This window comes from Podarcis erhardii (genome assembly GCF_964252035.2).
Source record: "Podarcis erhardii genome assembly, chromosome: 10".
In the NCBI taxonomy this organism is placed as follows: domain Eukaryota; kingdom Metazoa; phylum Chordata; class Lepidosauria; order Squamata; family Lacertidae; genus Podarcis; species Podarcis erhardii.
The window spans coordinates 36115521-36138059 of record NC_138500.1 but is presented as its reverse complement, the minus strand read 5'-3'; the positions used below and the strand labels follow the sequence as shown (position 1 = coordinate 36138059).

Sequence of the window (22539 nt, the reverse complement as noted above, 5' to 3'; positions counted from 1 at the left end):
AAGTGGTTTGCTGTGCAAATGTGTGTGCTTTCCAGCAGGTGGTCGGTCTAGCTTACCAGAAGGGACAAGGGTAAAGCAGCAGCAAGGTTAGTGCAGTGCAAACCTACTGGAAGCAGTGCCAGATTAGTTCTGCCTGTGTGTTTGCACCATGCTGACCTTCCCACTTTATTCTGTCCTTCCCAATAAGCAACAGCAACTCACCAGCTGGTGAGCTGCTTCTGGGCTTTGCAACAAATCCAGGTGACAATTTAGTATCCATATTCAACCTGGCAACATTGTCACAGGACCTAAGAACATCAGGTGAATGAACAAAAGTGAATGAACAACATCAAGGTTCATTCACCTTTTCACCCAATACATCCCAAAAAAGTGCGGTGTCAAAAGGGCAACCAATCCCCTTTGGTCAAACCTGGTCTCTCATGACAGGTAATTGCAGAGGCAGAAAAAGGGGAGGCAGCCCACACAACTCTGCCTAGAGGTTTCATACACACGTACATAATTTTGTTTGTATGCCACCTTTCCATAGTTTGAATCATGCTCAAGGTGGCTTGCAACATGAAAAAATACATAATTACAACATAATAAAAGCAGTCATAAATCATAAATAAAACGTCAAAAACTGCAGAACCAAATTGAACAATTTCCACATAAATCATAATAAGATCTACAATAAAGAAGCGCTACGCAGAAATACATCCCATTGAATTCAAAAGGTGGGTTTGGGATCCCAAAGTAAGTGAGAATACAGTTTAAGTCTCTTGGTTTGGTTTTGAATAAATATTGTTATCTCACTGAAAGTGAGACTCTTCTCATTTTTTCTTGCTGTCACTTTCCCCCCTGCAATTGGCTCCCCAACTGCCTCTGTTGTGACCACCCGCTTTATTACCTTTTAAATCTCTCTTCCAAACTCATCTATTCATCCCACTGTACCAGAGGTAGCCATAGTGGTAGCCTCCAAATGCTGCACACTACAACTCCCATCAGCCCCTGACAGCATGGCTAATTGTCAGGGATGATGAAAATTGTAGTCAACAACATCTGGAGTGCACAACATCTGCCTTGTACCTTATTGCAGCTAAGGTTCAGCACATATTCTCTGCACTGTTACTCAACCTCTATGGACTGCATTCCTCTGTTGTATTTTAGACAGGAAAGCCTTAGAGTAGGGCCTGCTATACCAGATTTTTGTGAAGTTCAACGTTCACAGTTGGTTATAGAAATAAATAGGAAAAATAATAATACTGTACTAAATACTAAGATGGTTGTGTGATCAGTTATTGCAGCCACAGAGATATTCTTGCACATATACTTTAATTCACCATGCAGCCAAAGAAGTAGGCTCTAATCCTTGAAAGCCTATGTCACAATAAGTACTGTACTGGTGTGTATTTTACTGTTGTATATTTTTTAATTGTGTTTTGCATTTTAATATATTCTTATTGTGTAGGGATTTAAAACTGTTGCAAGCCACCCTAAGTGGTGCATAGAAACTAGAAGGACAGGACAGAAATGCTTAAATAAATAAAATCATTCTTAAAACATTTACTAGTCTTCAAGGGATTTTTGTCATTTATGCTGCAATAGAGTTATGTTCCTCTGGAAGTTTTTTTTATTGGGGTTACACAACTGAAGAATTTAGTGCCTTTGCTCTTAGCTTCATTGTCATTTGTTTCGATTGCTTGGTCATATAGAAGACATTCATTGTTTATTCAAGCAAGGAATTAAGATTTGAAATCTAAAAACACAGTGGTGAGTTCCAGGAAGAAGCTTACACTCTAAGACTGCTCAAACCCCAGTTCTTAACTGGACCAAGTTTTATTATGATGGCTCATCATGGTAAGGCATTTCCGTATGATTATTTTTTTTAATATATAAAAATTATTTGTAGACTAAATATAATTTCTAGAGGATTATTTGGCTCGCATATATTCATTTTCTATGAGAAAATATGGTTTCGTGTCTCAAAAACCAGCTGACCAAATGGAGAAGTGAGAGAAAAACTTTAAAAAACCTTATAGTTTTTGTAGTTTCAGGACGACATTCTTTGCTATATGAACCTTGTAATATTTAAAATGAAATAATAACCTTTTCAGCCTGAAGATATGAACAGAATTCAGGTCCCATCACAAGAAAATCATGATAAAAGGATTTTAAATATTATATTGTTGTGCTGAAAGGGGAAAGTTTCTTTCTGTATCAAATATGCTGTTATTACTTTTCAGCCTTTATTCTTTTGTAAAAATAATACAGCCTTTGTTGTCCAAGGATGACTTGATTTTTGTGAGAAATAGAGTGGTTAATTCTGTCTTCTACTGACAGAAACTTTAATGGAAAAGATCTGAAATCTTCAGGCAATGTCAGCTATACACTGCTTCCATAGCTTTTCATCAAATAGGCAACAAATGGCGTCCATAGCAGAAATGAGCAAGTTCCCAAATTCTCCTGGCACTATTCTCTTATTCCCCGAAAGACTGACAGTTGTTATTGATGTTTATCTTTCACATTGTGGTAGTGCCCAGAATCCTGTTTTGGTTTGAACAATAAAATATAATAAAAACATTGTCCTCACCCAGTTATAGTCATCCTTGAGAAAAAGCTGAAGAGGTATTTGATGTTTGTAGCATTTTCAGTTCTGTCAGAATGAGACATGGCATCACTCAGTGAGCTGTTAGCCCATTCACATGTACACACTTAAAATAGTTACGGACTTAAGTTTGGATGTGGTAAACATGACCGGAAATGCAGTGGTTCCACTCTGTGGGTAATTCTAAAGCATTCAATGACATCACCTATTTGGTAAAGGTTCTGGTGGCACTAATGCTGTACTAATGTTGTCTATCTTCTGAATTTGTTTTATTAATGTCACATGATCACGAATCTTATAGCCATGTGAGGTATAGAGAAGCAAGTAAATCTGAGGTTCACTTCATTAACTTCTCCTAATGAAAATATACTCAATTCTCTCCAGCAGCAACAATAAACAACCACCTAGTTCTGTCTGTTCTGCACCTAGTTCTGGACCATCAAGAAGGCTGATCGCCGAAGAATTGATGCTTTTGAATTATGGTGCTGGAGGAGACTCTTGAGAGTCCCATGGACTGCAAGAAGATCAAACGCATCCATTCTTAAGGAAATCAGCCCTGAGTGGTCACTGGAAGGACAGATCATGAAGCTGAGGCTCCAATACTTTGGCCACCTCATGAGAAGAGAAGACTCCATGGAAAAGACCCTGATGTTGGGAAAGATTGAGGGCACAAGGAGAAGGGGACGACAGAGGACGAGATGGTTGGACAGTGTTCTCGAAGCCACAAACATGAGTTTGACCAAACTGCGGGAGGCAGTGGAAGATAGGAGTGCCTGGCATGCTCTGGTCCATGGGGTCACGAAGAGTCGGACACAACTAAACGACTAAACAACAACAAAGTTCTGTCTGAGAAGTCACTGAAGCTTAACCCAGAGTGAAATGTAATATTCCATAAATATTTCTATGGACTATGGTTCTTAAACTGGAAGATGCAGGGCAAAAGGCAGTTCTGATGCTGGTCTAAAGCAGAATTAACATTTTACACATGACCTGCATGCGATGGCCAGCTCAGAATCAAGAACAGGACATGTGCATATTTGGCTATATCTCAACATGGCTCGCTCCAATATCAGAAGTGACTTGACTGAGGAAAAAAGCTGTGAAGCAGTGGAGTCCAGAATGGGTGAAGGGTAGATTTTCCCCTGCTCCCCGCTTGGTCTAGTAAATGAATTCCCACCTTCACTTTATGTCCAAATAAATGGATGTGCATGTTGTCTGTCCCTCAGAAACCATAATTTTGCACTATGTCATGAAGTGAAAAGTAGTGCAGAGGTCTCCAAGTCACATAAATAATGGCTACATTCACATCATACATTTCTCTCTCCCCTGCCCCCCCCCCCCGAATTCTGGCAATTGTTGTTTGTTAAGGGTGCTAGGAATTGTACCTTTATGAGGGGTAAACTACACTTCCCATGATCCTTTGGGTGGGATAACATGCTTTAAATGTATGGGGGGGTGTAGATTGGAAGCTAGCATTCATAAACAGGTAAATAAAACCATGGTCCACAGTTCATGGCCCCCACATAGCTAACTCAGCATGCCCAGCAGAGCTTTTGAGCCTAACTTCTTTTGTCAAACAGCAGTCATCCATGCGGCACGGCAAGCTACATTTGAAACTCAGGGGGATTTCAAAAGCCATTTGGAATGTGGATGAAGAGCTGCTGTTGAAAAGAAAAAGAGTTGTTGTTTTTATTTTTTATTTTTTTAAAAAAGCAACCTTCTGGTCATTCAGAATGAGTCTTGCGGTACTGTGTATTGTGCCTGGACTGTGACCTTTGTTTGGAGGAACAAGTTTCCACCACCGAAAATTAATTGCAAACAGCCTAGGTTAATTAAATACAGGTATCTTTTTTCATAAGGTTACATCCCCTGCTATTCTTACTCACAGTAAACCCACTGAAATTGAAAAAGGTTCAATTAATGGACCCATTAATAAGTCTGCTCTGAGTATATTTAGTTGGCAACAATCCATAGTTTCATGTTTGTCATGCTTGTTAGGTATACAGCTTTAAATTAGTAGATTCCTCAGTTCATTTTATGAGTTTGTGCTTACAAAGTTACTTGGGTACTTTCCTATTGAAGGAAGGAGTTCATGTTTTGGCCTTTTCATTGACCTTTGACACTTAATTTGAGCATTAGCAGTGCTTGTCATTTCATTTGTGTGATTTCTGAAGCGTCAGGAATTGGAATATATTCCACAAATACAGACTTGGCATACTTCTGCAATGATATTCTGGCTTTAGCTTCTACAGTTCCCTAATTTTCCCAAATAATTATGTATACTGTTTAGAAGCCAAACATACAGATGGCACTGGAAACACTGAACTCTAGTTCAGCACTTGGTATCAGTTATTAATGAACATGTCTGACAAATAAAACATTGTATTTTGTTACAGTTTGGTATTTTGGGAGCATAGAATGACAATCTGTTTGGAAGGAGAATGATCTGTTTTAGTGATAATCTGGTAGTGTGTGCATACATATTTTTTCTAGGCTTACGTGAGTTAAATTTGGAAGCAAACCCTTATGTAAATTTGATATAAATTATATATGGATATGTGTTTGCGTGTGTGTGTTGATATAAACGCTATAAATGTATTATCACTAGTTCCAAAGTATCCATGCTCAACTTCTGGGAAATTTGAGACCTGCAGTCAACTTCATTTAGCCTTCATTGCTGAAAAGGTGAATGTACCTTCTAGAAAGAAATTTGTTAGGTAATGGGGATGCCTGGTGGCCTCCCTACTTATATTGGGTAGGCCTGCCGAATGTGGGTTGCCTAAAGGCATTAAACTTGAGAGAGCTAAACAGAAGACTGCCTATGACTGGCTAAAACATTTGCAGCCTTTTTCATTCTTAGTTCATGGACCAACTTGCAACCTGAAGTTGGGAAGAAAGAGTCAGACTCACAGTGTTGGTTGATCTATGGGCCACTTTATTTAAACACAAACCACCTGCAGAGGTATAAGTGGGGAAATGAGCAGCCTGCAGGCAATAGCACGACAACCCCTGACAATGGAAAAGGTGGTACTGCCTATCCCCTTGACACCTAAAAGGGTGAGCAAGGGGCCTTTCCGGTAGCACCATTCCCCAGGGCCCCATAACTAGCTTTTTTGCCGGATCCATCTCCTTTGTTGAATGTATACTATTCTGTGCCATTCCATTTGGAACTGTTTTTCTTGTTTTATGATTGTATCTGTTTTTATAATTGTACGTGTTATTGTTTTAACTAGCTCTGGGACCTTTTGGTGAAGGGCAGGTAAGTCATCTTACAAACAAAGGTTGAATGAAATGGAAGTCCTCCTTAAATTCAGGGAGCTAGTTAACTATTGAGGAGCCTAACTATTTTCAGAACACTTTATTATGAAGACGGATTCCAGAAGCAGCAGTAAAATAATGTGGGCTTAGCATGCAGGTTGTGTATCTATGGGAAACAAGGACATTTGGTTAAATCAGGGTGGATGAGAGGTGTGTGAACTTTACCTATTCCATAGCTTCGTATTCTGGCAGAAAAAAAAATTACACAAATGCTAGGTTTTAATTAATGTCAGGGATAGACAACATGTCTCACATGGAGAAGCTTCAAATTTAAATCCCTGGAAGCTCCAAATAACTGCTGAGCTGAGGAAAAACACTACTTGAGACCAGGAGTTGTACTGCTAGTCAGACCAGACCATAGACGGAGTAACCTGATTTGGGATAAGGCGTCATTGTACATGTATTAATTGTTCTGTGTGTCAGTTGATATGAAAGGGGTTTTTTAATGTTCCAGGTAGGCATTAAACGCAGTTAGTAAATTATGTAGATAATATAGTGGAATACACTGGAACCGAGTATTTACCTCTTTTTGTCTCCTAATTCATCAAATTTTTAGGGAGCGATCCTAGACCCACTTACCTGGAAGAAAGCCCCACTGAAATAAATGAGTCTTCTGAGATGTTCATGCATAGGATTGTACTGCATTTTTTGTAGTCATAATGCCCATTGAACTCAAGTTGGATACTTTTCAAAAAACTTTTTAAATGAACCAAAATATGTTTTAGGCAAATCGGGGGTTAGAAATTATTATGAGGTATTAGAAAATGTTGTATTTCAGGACTTCAATTGGTTTCCAGCTAGAATCAGGAATGTAAGGTAAGTGTGTGAAAATGGATTAAATTGTAATTAAATCATAGCAAACTAATTGGAATTTTGAAAGCCTTAAAATAAGAGTTAATGTCGACTTTGATATTATTGAAGCCCTTAGTTTCAGGATATTCATTATAAATGCTCTATTTTTTTAGGGCTCTTTTAAACAGGAGTTGTTTGTTTACACATGATATGTTTGTGGAGATGAGCTAGACATTTTGAACAGACCTGCATCAACTTTTTATAAGCCAAGCTTATTGTTGTCATGGGAGATATAGCCCAACTGATTATATAGGGATAGTCCTATAATTCATAGTGACCATTTGTGACTGGTGTCAGCTAGAGGAATAATTCCAGGCTACAAATTTCTTTCATTTAATAGGAGAGTTAAGGTTCTTACAAATTTATTTGTACACTCCTCAAAGCATGGAAGGGGTAAGTTAAGGCTCCTGCCTGATCTTTTGCACCACAGTCTTACATATTTCAGGGCCAACCTGAAAATGAAGAAGAGTGGGGCTGAAAGAGTAAGTCAGCTTGTGAATGCATGGACAAACTTGCATAGTGTGCCCACAGTCCAAAAGTTCACACAACTGATCAGCTGTTCCTGTGGGTGTGGGTGTGTATATCTAGCTGTCTGTCTGTCTTATATATATACGGTATACCTCAAAATGAATTCACCAAGGAATGTTTAGCTTCTGAAGGTAGTGCTTCATCCACCATTTTAAATAAAAGCCTTGGAGCTGATGCTGGTTCTGGCTGATAGTGGGCTTTCTTCTTCCATGGTTTAGTATCCTTTTCTAATTGGATTTTTATTATTATTATGGTTTTAGTAGTTTTTCTAAGGTAAGGGGGAGATAAATAGGTTTCAGATGAGAGGCGTCTACTAGTATCAAAAGCGGATTGGATACAGAGCATCTTCTTCAGATGAAGGGAGTTCCTCTGGATCCAACTGTCTGTTTTTCAGCAATCTTATCTGACAGAAGCTAGTGGAATACTTTGGCAAGTAGAATAAATATGGGGGAGCTTTGAACATAAAGGTCCTGATGCAGCAAAAGTTAATTTCACCACTTCAACGAATATAAATGGGCCTTGGTTAGTAACAACTTGTCCCATTGGTTTCAGTTGTTTGACTGATTTTTGTGTGGCTGGGCCTTTATGTCTAAACTGGCATTTAATTTAATTGCCTTGAACTGCCTACCTGTTCATTTCAAATACACCTTGCCTTCCTGTCTTTTACTGAAAATTATACAGAATGCAATACAGTAGTTTGCAAAACAATTGTAGATTTCCCCCCATAGATTCTGCCCCCCATAAATTGTCTATGCACTTTGCACATTCTCACAATAAATTGGGAATTTTATTCTTTTTATAGCATGTCAGAAGATCAGTACTAGGAGTATTATCACTTTCTAATAAGCTAACTTAGTCTACAACAGGAAGTCCCCCAGGACAGCTGTAAACTGCTCTTGGAATTCACACTATGGAAGAAAATTTGTGAAAGAAGGTTAAATACATTCCAATACACTGGGTAGAGCCAAATAAGATTATTGTATCTTATTTGGGGATGGAAACTTAGGGGGAATGCGTGTATAATATATGCTACATATTAGGAGTTTTATAATAACTCCTTGTTCAAGGAGTTTTTTTACAAAGTGTTGCATTCCAGGACAAAGCAGACATGTCCCCGAATAATGCCACAACTCTCTTTTTTAAACAGATTATCATTTTAAAAAACAAACAGCAAAGAAAATAAATAAATGATAATAACACCAATATAAACATTGTCTGTGGATGAGGTTAAAATAATAAAAGTGACATTTTGGCCAATGCATGCAACGTTAAAGCTTTTGAAAAAGTGATGGTTTTATGTATTTCAACCACTTAAATAACTGTATCATATATAATGTTTGAATGTAACGGTTGTAACTTAACTGTGTACATTTTGACAAAATCGCATTCCGCCTTACCATTCTGTGGAGGGGATGCAAATATTATGGAAAGCTTTTTGTGTGTGGCTTAAATAAAGTATATTGTTCCATCTCTGGAAGTAGCTACAGTCCTATCCCATCAACAGTTGGGAGCACAAGCCTTTTAATGTACAAAGGGTAGCAGTACTTCAGCCAATCTGTGATAAAGGGGGGGGGAATGAGATCACTATGGAAACGGCAGGGAGAATCTAAAAGGTTTCTTTATAAAGTAAACGTCTGATATTTGTGACTGCGGGGGCAAAAAAAAAAATCATAAATCTGTATGATGCTATCATTTCTGATTTGTTATCGCAGCAAATGCCAAGTGTAAGCAGTCTGACCATGGCTTTATTAAGCGCTTTCGTTTGCTAAGATAGCTACTATTCGACAGCAGAGGAGAGAGAGAGAGAGAGAGAGAGAGAGAGATGGCAGTGCTGTAGGGGAAATCTCATTTGCTTAAATTTTTCATCATACCTTTTTTCCCCCTTGTAATCACAGAGAAAGCTTAGAGCTTATGCAGTGAGGAACACCATGAGGTTTCCAGAAATGCAGTCACTCGGGGAGCTGAATACAACTGCGAAAGCAATGTTTCACCCCGTTACGTGTCTGCCTTTGATCTCAGATTGAAAATCTGTGACCCTCTCCCTCCAATCCAAAAGCAAATAAATGCAAAAGGAAAGAAACCTTCAGAACACAGGCTGGCAAGGACAAAAAAAAAAAATTAAGAAGGAAGGAAGGAAGGAAGGAAGGAAGGAAGGAAGGAAGGAAGGAAGGAGACTATAGTTGTAATAGCTCCCATGGACCTGCTTGGACAACAGGCAACTGCCACTGGATTCACTGGACGAGCTAAACAAGGGTTGCAGGCAGCATCTCTGGTCCTGCAAAGGACAAGGAAAGCTTTTAGGCTTTCTCTGTACTTGCTGCCGAAGCTCTCACAGAAGCAACAAGACAGTCGTAGCTCTCCTGAAGTCCCAGTTCTGCAGAATTCGTCTCAAAGCTTGAAGAGAAAGAAAACGATGGTAAGCCAACAATTATGAATACTGTTTACTGCATTTAAACATGATTTTTATTTTGTGTCTTGCATCTAATAGGAATGATTGCTTCTCCCTAGATATCCTGGTCTTTTAAAAGACAGGTGTGAATTTTGATTGGTTTTCTGAGGTATAATTTGTTGATTTGGTCCAGTTTATTCATTTGTGGCACTAGACATACAGGGGCCATTCAGAGATTGTTGTGGTGCAACTGTAAATGGGTTGTGTCAACCCCAAGTTAAACTACTTCCATTTTCAAAGCACCATGTTCCTGTAGCTTAACTTTTAGCATGTGACTCAGATAAATAAATTTTAATGCTAAGTTTGGATATCTGGGACGATAAGGGTTTTAAATTATAATTGCAGTGACATGCAAAGTTCAGAAGGTAGTATTTCTTGTGAAAGCATTTAGATATTGTAGTAGACTTATGAGGTTTAACTGGAACAAAAACTCCAGCCAAAATCCTGGCAGTGCAAACTTTTGAAAATGCAGAAATAAATATTTCAGTGATAAATAAATGAAATGATTTGACACCAGTTTCAGTGTTCCTTTTTGGGCATATCATGAAAATCAATGATCTGTGGATAAATTTGTGGAGTGAAATGAAATTGTTTTTTTAAAATTTTCTATATAGCACTACCTTGGAAAAACAGTTTGAACTACCTTGCTACATTGACAGATAATGTATTCAGACATTTATCAGATGTTGATGATAAGACTAACTATATAGGGCTGGGTGACACTAAAGGGGCAGTTTTTGAATGTTTGTATTTATTTTTTTCAAGGTATTCTACACATGGCCTTTCCAGACCAGTAACTTCATCAGAACAAAGCTTATAAGGTAGGTCAGAATAAATACTCATACAACTTGATAGCTGGGGGGGGGGGAGGGGGAGAATATAAATTGCATGCAACACAATGTTAATGAATAATCTCTTCTGCCCAACTATATTGTATGCAGTATGAAATGAGAGGTTGATTGATTTACGCAAATGCTCATTTATTGTACTGTTTTTATTCTGAATATGCTTTCGGTCCTAGCTAGTGTTGGTAGCATAACAGAACTGAAAACCAGGAAGCTGTTGCACATATCCCATGCCAACACACCCCCTTGGGTCACAATATTCAGTATAGATACCTAACAGCTTCTGAATTGTACATTTGTGTTTAGAACAAAGCAAATGCCTGAAAAGAGCTGAGAAACAAGTGTAAAATACATCACAACTGAGAATACTGGAAGAAGTTGTGATTTTTAAGAGCAAGGGAAATGTTACCATCAACATAGTGATGATTCCTACTGTAATGAGACTGTCTGAAGATACTATCTACCAAAAAGATAATGCTCTAGGAGTGTCAATATGACAAGCACTTTTGATAGTGGTTCTCTGAATTAGAATATAGCAGCTGCCTATCATCTTGCTGTTCTATTCTTTCCAACCTTTTTAGTAGTACCTAGGAAATAACGCAGGATCCTAAACCATATTTCTATAGCAATGATATTTAAAAGGCCAGTTGTCACACTTGTTTGGGGGGACACATCTATTTTGTAATAGATCATCAGAAGGGAGTTTGGGGGAATTAACTTATGCTGGGTTTGAATCATTGCCATCAATAGACTTCAACAGAGAAAGTGGTTGGGTTTCAACTTTTATTTTTTATTTTTTTCAGTCCAGTGTTTACATGCTATTGTTGTTATTAAAATTTAACCCTGATTAATGATTTTTTTTAAAAAAATTCTTCATGTGGAATCTGCCACTAATTTTGCTAATACCTAGACAATAAAGACTGCAATTGAATGTAAAGCCATGCTGTTTGAACTCCGCTGGAGTCAATGGGCAGTATCCAGCTAAGTCATACTCGGAGTAGACCTACAGAAATCAATGGACTTTGGTTGGTCATGACTAATTAAGGTACATTGATTTTAATGGGTCTACAATCCAATGGGATTAAAGTTGCATTAAATGTTTCCAGGATTGCAATCAAAGACTAAAATATTTATTTTAGCCTTTAAAAGTTTTAATCTTTAAGAGTTTATGCCTATCCAAACACCATACACTTGTTCTCTCCTTGCACTTTTAATTTTGTTATTAATCTTATTATTTTGTTAATACATAGCATTCATTCTGTAAGTTATATGCACTAGGAGATGCTACATTAGTGATCTTAAACCTATAGAGGGGAATTCGCCATTTTAAATAATACAGATTTACACAGTTAGATAAAAGGTTAATTAAGGTTAATATTGGAAAACATGTTCTGAGACTTCCTTTAGCAAAAACTTGAATGAATCTGATGTAATTCTATGCATTTTCTCTCTGTGTTTGATATGTAATATTTTTCTAGATGTAGGCTGCTGCTAATTCATTAAAACTTTCCTTGAGGGCAAATGGACCCTAGATATAAGTAAGCGCCTTTGTAGGAAAGCACATAGCATTATGAGTTAGCTAAGGGAATACTGTAACTGTATCCTCAGGTAACATTTTTGTGTACGAGTATATTATGCAATAAAAGTAGGTATTTTTTCCCTATTTTTATATTTCTTCTGGGAAATATCCAAACCTTTTCAAGCAGGTTATGCTCCTGGCTGAAATTTGCAGAAAACAATCAAAATAAACCCTGAAGAATATCTAAGAGAAATACTACTTGTGCTTGTTCCTTGGTTGACAAGAAGCATTGGACCTCTACTTTGGTTGAGTTGTCATCGCATCATGTGAACTTCATTGTTAATTATGATAAGTATTTGTTGGAATGAAGATCCATGCAGCTGGTCGTTGTTGAATTTAATAGGGCAAACTCTTTTATAACTGTATAAGATTGCAGCCTTACTCTGCAGCATATCATTCCAAATTCACAATGAAAGTTCAGCAATTCAGTAGGTTGGATCCAGAATTCACTCTCATCTGTGGCAGCATCCCCTAAGCAGAGTTCTACTCAGGGGATTTACTTGCTGGTGTAGGGAGGGTGACATCTGCTTATTCCCTCTTTAGTTCCCAGTACCACCTCCCGCTGGATTTTGGGGGGACACTTTGGAATAGTGTGGGAGATGGCACTGCAGTGTGCAGGTGAAAGGAGAATGCCAAAAGGCACCTCTCTCCTCCTACCAATGGGATCTGCCTTCTGGATCAAAAGTCTTCCTTTGGCAGAAGAGGTCTTTCTGTCTGTGGAAAGTGAAGTTTGGATTAGACTCAATTTCTCTTACCTGCCCTGCGCCACCACTTTTAAAATGTGTAACTTAAAATAATGGCTTTTTTCCAGCCAGAACTCACTAGAACTCAGTTCTGGCACCTTCACTGCAATGGACAAATGTCCCTGCTGTTCCTGAGTAATGTTGTGTGTTGTGGTAATGGTGCAGTGGTGCGCATAGATCAGCATACACACATATTTGTCTGGTGTACCATCTCTTAAGACTGGGCTGCCACCAGGTGCCAGAAGGAGCAGTAGATTCGTTTTTATTGAAAGATAAGAAAACCTGGACCATCTTTGCAACGGAGTATTCTGACTTGTACATGGAATTGTACTAAATTCCCTATTGACCCTTTTTAAGCTTTTGATTTTGTTCTGTTTTTATTTGATTATTTAAAATATTTCTAGGCTACCTTTTAGCGTTGTTTTCCTACAAGGTGGTTTTTAATAAATAAAAACGACATGCCATAAATATAACAAAAGACCATAAAATGGTGAAATTATCAATAACAACCAACATAGCAACCTCTAAAATAGTTAAAACTATTTCTTGCCAAACTTTTATGCAAAAATGTATTTTGCGTTTTTCTTTTGTAAACCACCCTGTGGCCTTTGGATGAGGGCTGATATATAAATTTAATATATAATAATAATATTTCCTGAATATACTAATAATACACTAAGCACTGTTGTCAACCTTCCTACTCTACCTTTCCTGGGGAAAGGATATTGGTTATAAGTGTTCATTGGGGACTTGCATTGTGGGAAAGTGACTAGATTGTTTGGAAAGCAAATCAAGTTTGTTTGCATGCCATGTTAGGGCCACCACAATGCATTTTGCTGCCTGAGGCAGACAAGATACCCTGCTCTAGAAGTTGACTGGAGTGGCAGCTGAATCATACCTCAAGACTGGTGATGGGATAATATCTTATTGAGGCACTAGGACAGCACAGGTCTGTTCTTCAACAGAAGGGAATAGCCAGGCAGCTTAAGAAGGGCACTCAGGGTGCTGTTGCCTATGCCTCTCCGTAACTGTCATCTAAGGCAGCTGCCTTATTTTGCCAAATGGTAGGGGTGGCCCTGTGCTACACTTTACACCCTGTCACCTGCAAAGACCTCAAAGTACAGTGGTACCTCAGGTTGCATATGCTTCAAGTTACATACACTTCAGGTTACATACTCCGCTAACCCAGAAATAGTGCTTCAGGTTAAGAACTTTGCTTCAGGATGAGAATAGAAATGCTCCGGCGGCGCAGCAGCAGCAGGAGGCCCCATTAGCTTCAGGTGCTTCAGGTTAAGAACAGTTTCAGGTTAAGTACGGACCTCCAGAACAAATTAAGTACTTAAGCCGAGGTGCCACTCTAGTACATTTTCTAGGTAGTCTTCAACAGTATCATGGTATTATGTGCCTTCAGGCCATTCTCTTTGCAGATCTGTTAAAAATGAAGGTAATCTTCACATACACACTTCCCCGGGGTCTTTTTCTGTTTTGTTCAGAACAAGCCTGCTGATTAGTCGAGGAAGACCCACGCAATTAGCCCTGTCCATGTATTTCTAAGCGAACATACTCTAGAATAGCTTGGGAACGAAAATTCCTCTCTCTGTGTGCATGCACAAATAATGTTAGGATGTGCATAGTCTGATCTATTCATAGGAAATATAAATCATTCTGGTAGAATATCTGTAGAAATCTCATGTTAAGGAGATATTTGGGGCATGATGGTTTCATAGCATAAATATTAGTAGAGCCTTGTCTAGATAGGTACAGGATGATTGAAAACAGGGTTAGCAGACTTGTCTGATGTTAGCAATTGCTTTTCTCGTGAATCTCCTGTTCTTTTGATAGAATATATATAGACTATATATGGTTACATAGATATAGCAAAGAATGTGTTTTGAATGTGCTCCTTAGGGGTTTACTTTTAGATGTAAAGAACTACTGGACATTAAACAGTAGAAGATTAATGGGTTCTAGCTTTCTAGCTATGGAACATGAAGTGTCTGGATAGCAAGTAAAAGTCAAAGCCCATCTAGCCAAGAAAGCTGAGAATTATCATTCTCTGTATATTATAATAGTAGCTGGGACGGGCAACTCTCAGGGCGCCCTAAGAAATTTTGTCATTGCATAGTGGTTGGACTAGATAAAACTTGAGCCATCAGGCAGCTCTAAAGTTGTGTTTCCATTTGAGATTCTATCTCAGTGCTACTTGTCTTTGATAATTGTTTAATTGAACAGTGCCACCTCTACATAAGGAGATAGTCTGAAGCTCCTAGAAATTATTTTCAAAGCAGACATCACTACTGAAATCCAGTGATGTTAGAGCTCGGCTTGGATCTGAGAAATCATTGTCTCAGCCCCACAAGCTTGTTGAGATGCCAAAGCTTGCTGCTCACATCTCCTTGGAGGAAGAGCAGGACACAAATGTAATTAACATTTGCCACTATGTATGGTTTTGAATGTTTACAGCAGATCAATCCACCATAAATGGTTTAGCCTTTACTACATTGAAAAGTGAGACGGTAGAATTGCATCATGTTTATGAGAAAGTTATAATCTGGGGTGGTATCAACTACTTTTTACTCAGAGTAGACCTACTGAAATTAAATAGCATGACAAAGTTTGGCTTTGTAATTTCAATGGGTCTACTCTGAGTAAAATTTAGTAGTATTTCCCTTACAAATTTAATTTGGCTCATTTTCTTTATTAGGTCTCTATAATAAAGGTAGTTCTTTAAAATGCCATACTTCTTAAGAGGACAATTCTTTTTTCAAAAGTTTTCTTGTTTCATCATATTATATTACAAAATAAAATCACACTTTTGCTGAAACATTTCGTCTAAAATTTTAACCGTGAAGACATTTCATAGCATATCTCAATGCATAAGGTCGCTGACCCAGGAAACAATTATATTTACTCACCACTCTCTTTTGTATAATGAAAAATATTTCCACTGCGATACATTTCATCTAATAATAAAACTATTTTCTTCTTACCGTTGTTTCAGTGAAAAAAATAGATAATCGGAAATCTGGTTTCTCCTGTCAAGCACAGAGAATGTAGATTTCAGTATGTTCACATGTATGCACATTTACAGAGACAGACAGACAGACAGACAGACAGGTGTCAAGAATTCACATAGTATCCAAAGTTGCTTTTTTTGTATAGTTCTGAAAACAAAATTCATGATCCAAAGGAAAGTAATCCTCCAGCAAAAAGAAGAACCCTTGCATCATTCTGGGTTAGGCCAAGATAAATACAAAATCTGAAGATGGCCTCATTCATTAGAATCTGTTTTCAAATAGCATTCTAACTTGCTTTAAAAGGAAACTCAGTGTAAACACTAAAAAGCTCATCAGATCTGACCTGAAATTATCTCTGTAGAATAAAAATGTGTAATGTTGTCTCTTTGGGTGGTTTTAAATCCAATGCTTAATTTTGAGCTTTTCTTATTTTGTCCGTGTAAATGAATTCTTAAAATTTATTTGGAGGGAGGCTTATTTTGGAAGGGAACGTGCAAGGGCACATATCTGCCTTTGGAATCAAGTACAGAAAAAAACTCCACTGCCCACATCTCACAAAATATAAATATTTTCTAGACAAAGATGTAAATTTATTGTTCAGACAGATACAGCTCACTGAAAGTGGAAATCTAGGTATTTGTTACGAACCACGTATCCCATTCAATGATAATATCATTTGGGATAGAACCAGGTAGTAAATTGGAATTAGAAAACGTTTTGTATGCTAAGATATATATCAGGCCATATATAGAACAAATAATTTAGTTTTTTTCCTAAACGAACAGTATATGTGTTAAACTCTTGTAACAACAAAAAGATTATTCATGGAAGAGTAAAGCAGATCTAGTTCATGTTGAATTCTAAATATGCCCAAAGAGTAATATCAGTCATTCATTTTGCCTACATTAAATCTCTCTCTCTCCCCCCCCCCATTTTATTGAGTGTGTGTGTTTTATAAATCAAGTAGGTGTGTTTTTCATTCTCTGGTTTTGTCACGGAAGCCTAGCAATTGACCATTGATTTTATTCCCCCTACTCTTCTGTGGGTTATAAAGAGAGCTGTGGGTGGTTAATTTATGAAAGGGATGCGTGAGTAAATAAAGAGTTAAAATAAAGGCAGGCTCACTGGTTTGTTGAGATCTGTCAGAGTCTGAGTGGCTGGCTGCATATCTGTCTCAGGAACAATAGGTACCTGTATTCTGCTGGGCAGTCAGCAGCAATATGGAAAAGGTCTGCTTTGGTTAAGATGTTTCTTCATGAGAAGCCCTAAAGACAGTCCCACTTTTTTTGGCGGGGAAGCAGAGGGATGCAATCTCAACTGCCTTGAGATGAGGGGCAGAGCTTTGATCATTTCTATTCAGCACTGTCTTGGCCTGAGATTGAGGTTCCCAGTCTAGAAGTCAGCAGGCTGTCTTTTCACTTTCTTCACAGAGGCACACACACACACGCACGCAAACATATGCTCTCTCTCTCTCTCCCTCTCTCTCCCTTACGCACATACACACACGCACCCTCCTTTGCTGGTCTAAGCAGGCAGCTTAGTGTCACAGCTATAACCAAGGCACAGTGCACTGAACACAGCAGCACCATTCTCCGTGGTGGGAAGAGGGGGCACGGCAGGTGACAACAATGGAGAAGCCTCAGTCCACTTGCAAGTTTAGGTAAGAAAGAATTATTTGTTTTCTCAAGGTTTCAGACACATTAGAATCCGTTAGCTTGAAATGAAACTGCTTAAATGAAACTGTTTAAGGATGAAGATGCCAGACTATAGGTTTTCCCCCATTCAGTTTCTGCATTGCTAGTATAAAAACACAACTCCATCCCACCCCCACTCTCGAGATGGTGACTAATCTAATTAGAAATGTTTCTAGCACTCACTTTTTAAAAATGCATTGTGATGCTTTCTTTTACAGGGGGATTGTGTCACGTAGAGCAGTATTTATTCATTACGGTTCAATGGGGTAAAATGCCACTTTGCACCTGCCATACATATACAATATTAACTGTGTCCCATCAAACCCGATTTTTAATTATTTTCACACTCTTAACTGTACCGAGTTCAGAGAGTTTTAAAAATTAACGAGCTTCCCTGCGGAGTTCAAATAGTATAATCTACATGAACCACTGCAGCAGGAAGAAGACATTATTCTGGGAATATATTTTTAATGCAGGTGTAACCTTTAAACTTTAATGCATTGCTTTCTCAACAATTTCAAGGAAAACAGAGGCATGTGCAGTCTGTACTTTAAAAGAGTCAGTGGCTTAAAGAAAATAATAATCAAGTTGATCATTAACAAAATGAAGCAAAGCTTATGTATATATATCTGTGTAAATAAATGCATTTATGGTATTTTCTCTTGATGCGCTGTGGGAATGCTACAAACAACTTACTGAATGTGTATTCCCGGATAACCCATAATTGTTACAGGGAAAGTATAGTAAACAGAGTTTCTTTTTGGGAATGCTAGTGTGAAAATGCTGGAGAAACAATTTGAGACATAAAGTTAGACTGCTAAAAGAACACGAGGGGAGGTGAATCTGCATTGGTGCTTTTTTTTTTAATTGACTGTAAACCAGATGCCATCATTTCCTTATCTCAAAAGCCTAGGATTTGCTACAACATGCCATCCCTTTATAAATATAAATTTACCGTGTGACTCCCATACAGGAACAAAGACTAACTTTGACACTGTGAGCTTTATAGTACTTTCTATTTATTGTAAACTACTGGAGATTTTTAATGAAAGAAAAAGGAAGGCAATTTGAAGCTTGAGTGTACAGTAATCAATGTGAGGGATGCATTTTATTCAGTTGCCCATTTGCAAAATTCATTCTGAGCTTCCTGTGATATATTGTTATGTAAATATGGTTCAGCAGGGGATAGCGGTGCTAAGGAGATTCAATTTACTTTGAAAGTTGTTCATTTTAGCTTGGGATGAATGTTATTTGTTTGATGTGACTCAAAGGAAATAAGTGACTTTTTCATTGTGAAACCTATTGTGATGCGAATAGGGTGATATAATCTTTTTAATTTTGGCTTTCACACCACAGAAGATAAAGAGAGATCTCAGCTCATTTAGTGATTGCTAAGTCTTCATGGGTGCCCAAGGACTGATCTTGGTTGCTATGGCTAATCTGACCTCAATCTATGCCGCTTTAAGAACCAAGGCACTTTCTCTCTTTTTTACATTTAAGAGCATGTACCTTGATTTATGTCCAAAATTGTGACTAAATGTCTTTGTATCCATATGATAAATGGTGGCATGCAATTAATCATTTTGTAGAAGTAAACACTGCTGTCCCACTCGAAATATGTTTTGTTCTGAGTTAATGGTATGGAACAAGCCAGTCTCGGCAAACAGCTATCTATTATTTTAGAGAACCATTGAAACTTGGATCAAAAAGAAGGAAATTGGCATTCACTTTGCCTTGCATTAGTATTTCATTTCTGCTATCTGGTGATGAGACAGCATGTAGATTGACAATGAATGACTACCATTCCATCTCCCTACCTGAATATATAATAGATTAGTTCTGAGTGTATTTGTTCCACGAGGCCAAAAAAAGGGTCCCTGCTGCTTTATCTGATACTGTTTGTGTGCTACTCCATTATCAGTGGCTGTACAAAGATTTGCAGTTAGAAGTACTTTTGCTCTTCTGAAAGAAGCTCACTGTTTTAGTCTTATGCAAGTTCCCTGAACTCAAATACTATCAGATTTTGTTACTATTAGAAATGTTCTGCCTGTATGATACTTAATGGCCCTTGCATTTTCATGTATTAGAGAATCTCTTTCACAAGGAACTACTGTGATTAAAAGGATTTTTTTTTGTACAAAGTGTTGGGTTTTTTTAGGGAAAGGAACAGTAATATTTCTTTTCTGCTGGATGGAAATTACTGGTTTGACTTCTTGTTTGGGTTCTGTATGCCAGGATAATGTAACAGTGATCTCAAGCTAAGAGAGAAAATGATCTGGTGTTTTTAGCATAGCTAAAAAGCACAGCAATACTTCACAGTCTTTTGCTTAATAATGAGTTGGCTAGTTAAGATTGCCACTACTGCAAGGACAGCCAGTTGCTGTGTTGTGCCTGATGGGATGGTTGGCATTATAAACAAAGAAAAGCTTGAATTTGTTGGTAATTGTACAAAAGCAGCCCTTTAGAGGAAATCTTTTATTCTCTTTAAAAGAACCCATAACACATAAAGGCGGCAGAAGTGAAAGTTAACAGCTACCGGTAATTGGCTGCTGTTAGAATTGATCACTGGTTCATACCTAGGCACTACTTTGGAGACCAAAATAAGTTCAGCTATGAATGTCATAATTACCGGTATAGTAGGCCTAATGTTATATAAGGGTTTATTTAAAGCACTTGCTAACCTTGATATGCCACTTAAATCTGTTCCACATTTTTATCATTTAAGAAGGTTAGTGGTTCGAGCCCACCCAGGGATGGCTGTGAGCTGGATCCCTCCATTGCAGAGGGTTGGACTAGATTACTCGGGTTACCTTCCAACTATACAATTCTACGATTCTATAAATTGGAAGTATTTTCATACAGTTTAATTTTCAAGAAGTTCAGTGAAAGTTGCTGGTGTAGAGAAGGTGGGAAACTTAATTAGCTGGTTTGTTAAATGGACTGTAGAAGGTGGCTCTTTTGAGAACTTTTTTTTTGGGGGGGGGTGCTGGATCGATAGCAGTATTTGACAGGATAGTACCAATGGCTTCTCTACTGGATTTTAATAATGGTCAAAATGATAATAAGTACAGCATAACTTCTTGAAAATCAGGAAAAGTTTTGCTACTGACTTTAATGGGATCTGAATTACAAAACCTTTCAATATTTACTATGTAAACATATTTACCTTAAAATAATGGCAGCTTAGAATGTACAGTGGTACGGAAGGGTCCTTCAGTATCTCGGGTTGCGAACACTTTGGGTTACAGACTCCACTAACCCAGAAGTAGTACCTCAGGTTAAGAACATTACCTCAGGATGAGAACAGAAATCGTGCAGCGGTGGCAGCGGGAGGCCCCATTAGCTAAAGTGGTACCTCACGTTAAGAACGGTTTCAGGCTAAGAATGGACCTCTGGAACGAATTAAATTCACAACCAGAGGTACCACTGTATTGGCACTTTGATCACATACAGTGTAATTCTATACATGTCTACTCTGAAGTGAGTCCCATTGAGTTCAGTGGGGATTACACCTATAAATGAATAATAGGATTGCACTCTTAGTTTCTGGTTTAATAACAGTCAACATGTGGAGATCCAGATTACTGGAGTGCACTCTCTCTCTCTCTCTCACACACACAGTTGTGTCTGCGTGTGTAACAGCAACCCACTAAAATTTACTTATCACAAATGTACAATGTACCAGTTAATGTCTAGAAGTGAGAGTACCCAAATGGCAATCCTCCATAATTATATGGGATGAGCGATGGCAAAATTCAAACCAACAGTGCCTTCATGTTTTCATTGTCACTTCTCTTTGTGGTGTATGCAAATTTCAGTGACTTGAGCATAATGGCCAATGTTCCATGTGTCTACTTAAAAAGATAAAGTGATAGAATTACATTGTCTTAGTTAACTGCTGCCAAATACAGAGGTATTGATTAACCAGCAGGAGATGCTGTTTAAGTGTTTCAGCTGTCACCCTTCTATTGGAGACTGAGTGCATCATTTTCACCACTGACTCATTCTCCACTAATCTATGACAAAAGAGAAATACTTTATTCCTACACTTTGGCTTCCTTATGTTCCCTTATGCTTATGAACCAAGTCTTATTTGCTTGTTGTTTGCTTTTAAAATCTGTGGTGCCATACTGTTTTCTGCTTCTGAAATATAATCTTGTTGTGGCATGTGTTTATAAAACATACAGAGAGCCAAAGGGACAGAAATGTGTTGTTCACATAGAAGTAATGCTATGTTAATCAATGTTTCTTAATTTTCTTAGCTTGCTTAATGCAACATTGCTTGAACCTACATTTTTTAGAATTTTTTTTTTTATATAAAAAATACATGCATCTAATACCGCCATTCAGATTTATATGAAAACATTTTTGTGGCTGAATGATGTTCAAAATTATACATGCACACAAATATTCACATGTGAGATATCATAGAATCACGAACTGTAGAGTTGGAAGGGACCCTGAGGGTCATCAAGTCCAACCCCCTGCCACACAGGAATCTCAAGTAAGGCACACCCAACCTCTGCTTAAAAACCTCCAATGAAGGAGAGTCCATAACCTCCCAAGGGAGTCCATTCCACTGTCAAACAGCTGTTACCACCCAAAAGTTCTTCCTGATGTTTAGTCATAATCTAATTTCTTGTAACTTGAATCCATTGGTTTGGATCCTACCCTCCGGAGCAGGAGAAAACAAGCTTGTTCCATCTTCCATGTGGCAGCCCTTTAGATATTTGAAGATGGCTATCATTTCTCCTCTCAGTCTCCTCTTTTCCAGGCTAAACATACCCAGCTTCTTCCACTGTTCCTCATAAGGCTTGGTTTCCACACCCTTGATCATCTTGGTCACCCTTCTCTGTACACATTCTAGCTTGTCAATATCCTTCTTACATTGTGGTTCCCAGAACTGAGCACAGTAATCCTGGTGTGGTCT

The 22539-nt window shown here is 38.0% G+C and overlaps 1 protein-coding gene across 1 annotated transcript in view; it reads left to right on the top strand.

The window, feature by feature from the left end:
* Positions 1 to 6865: 6865 nt before the first annotated feature.
* LOC309350999 (uncharacterized protein) overlaps positions 6866 to 22539 on the top strand; it is a 103535-nt gene continuing 87861 nt past the window's right edge. The window contains exons 1-2 of the mRNA XM_081878341.1: positions 6866 to 9698; positions 10497 to 10552. Of these exons, the coding sequence (XP_081734467.1) occupies positions 9477 to 9698; positions 10497 to 10552 (278 nt within the window). The 5' untranslated portion in view covers positions 6866 to 9476. The remainder of the gene's footprint in view (positions 9699 to 10496; positions 10553 to 22539) is intronic.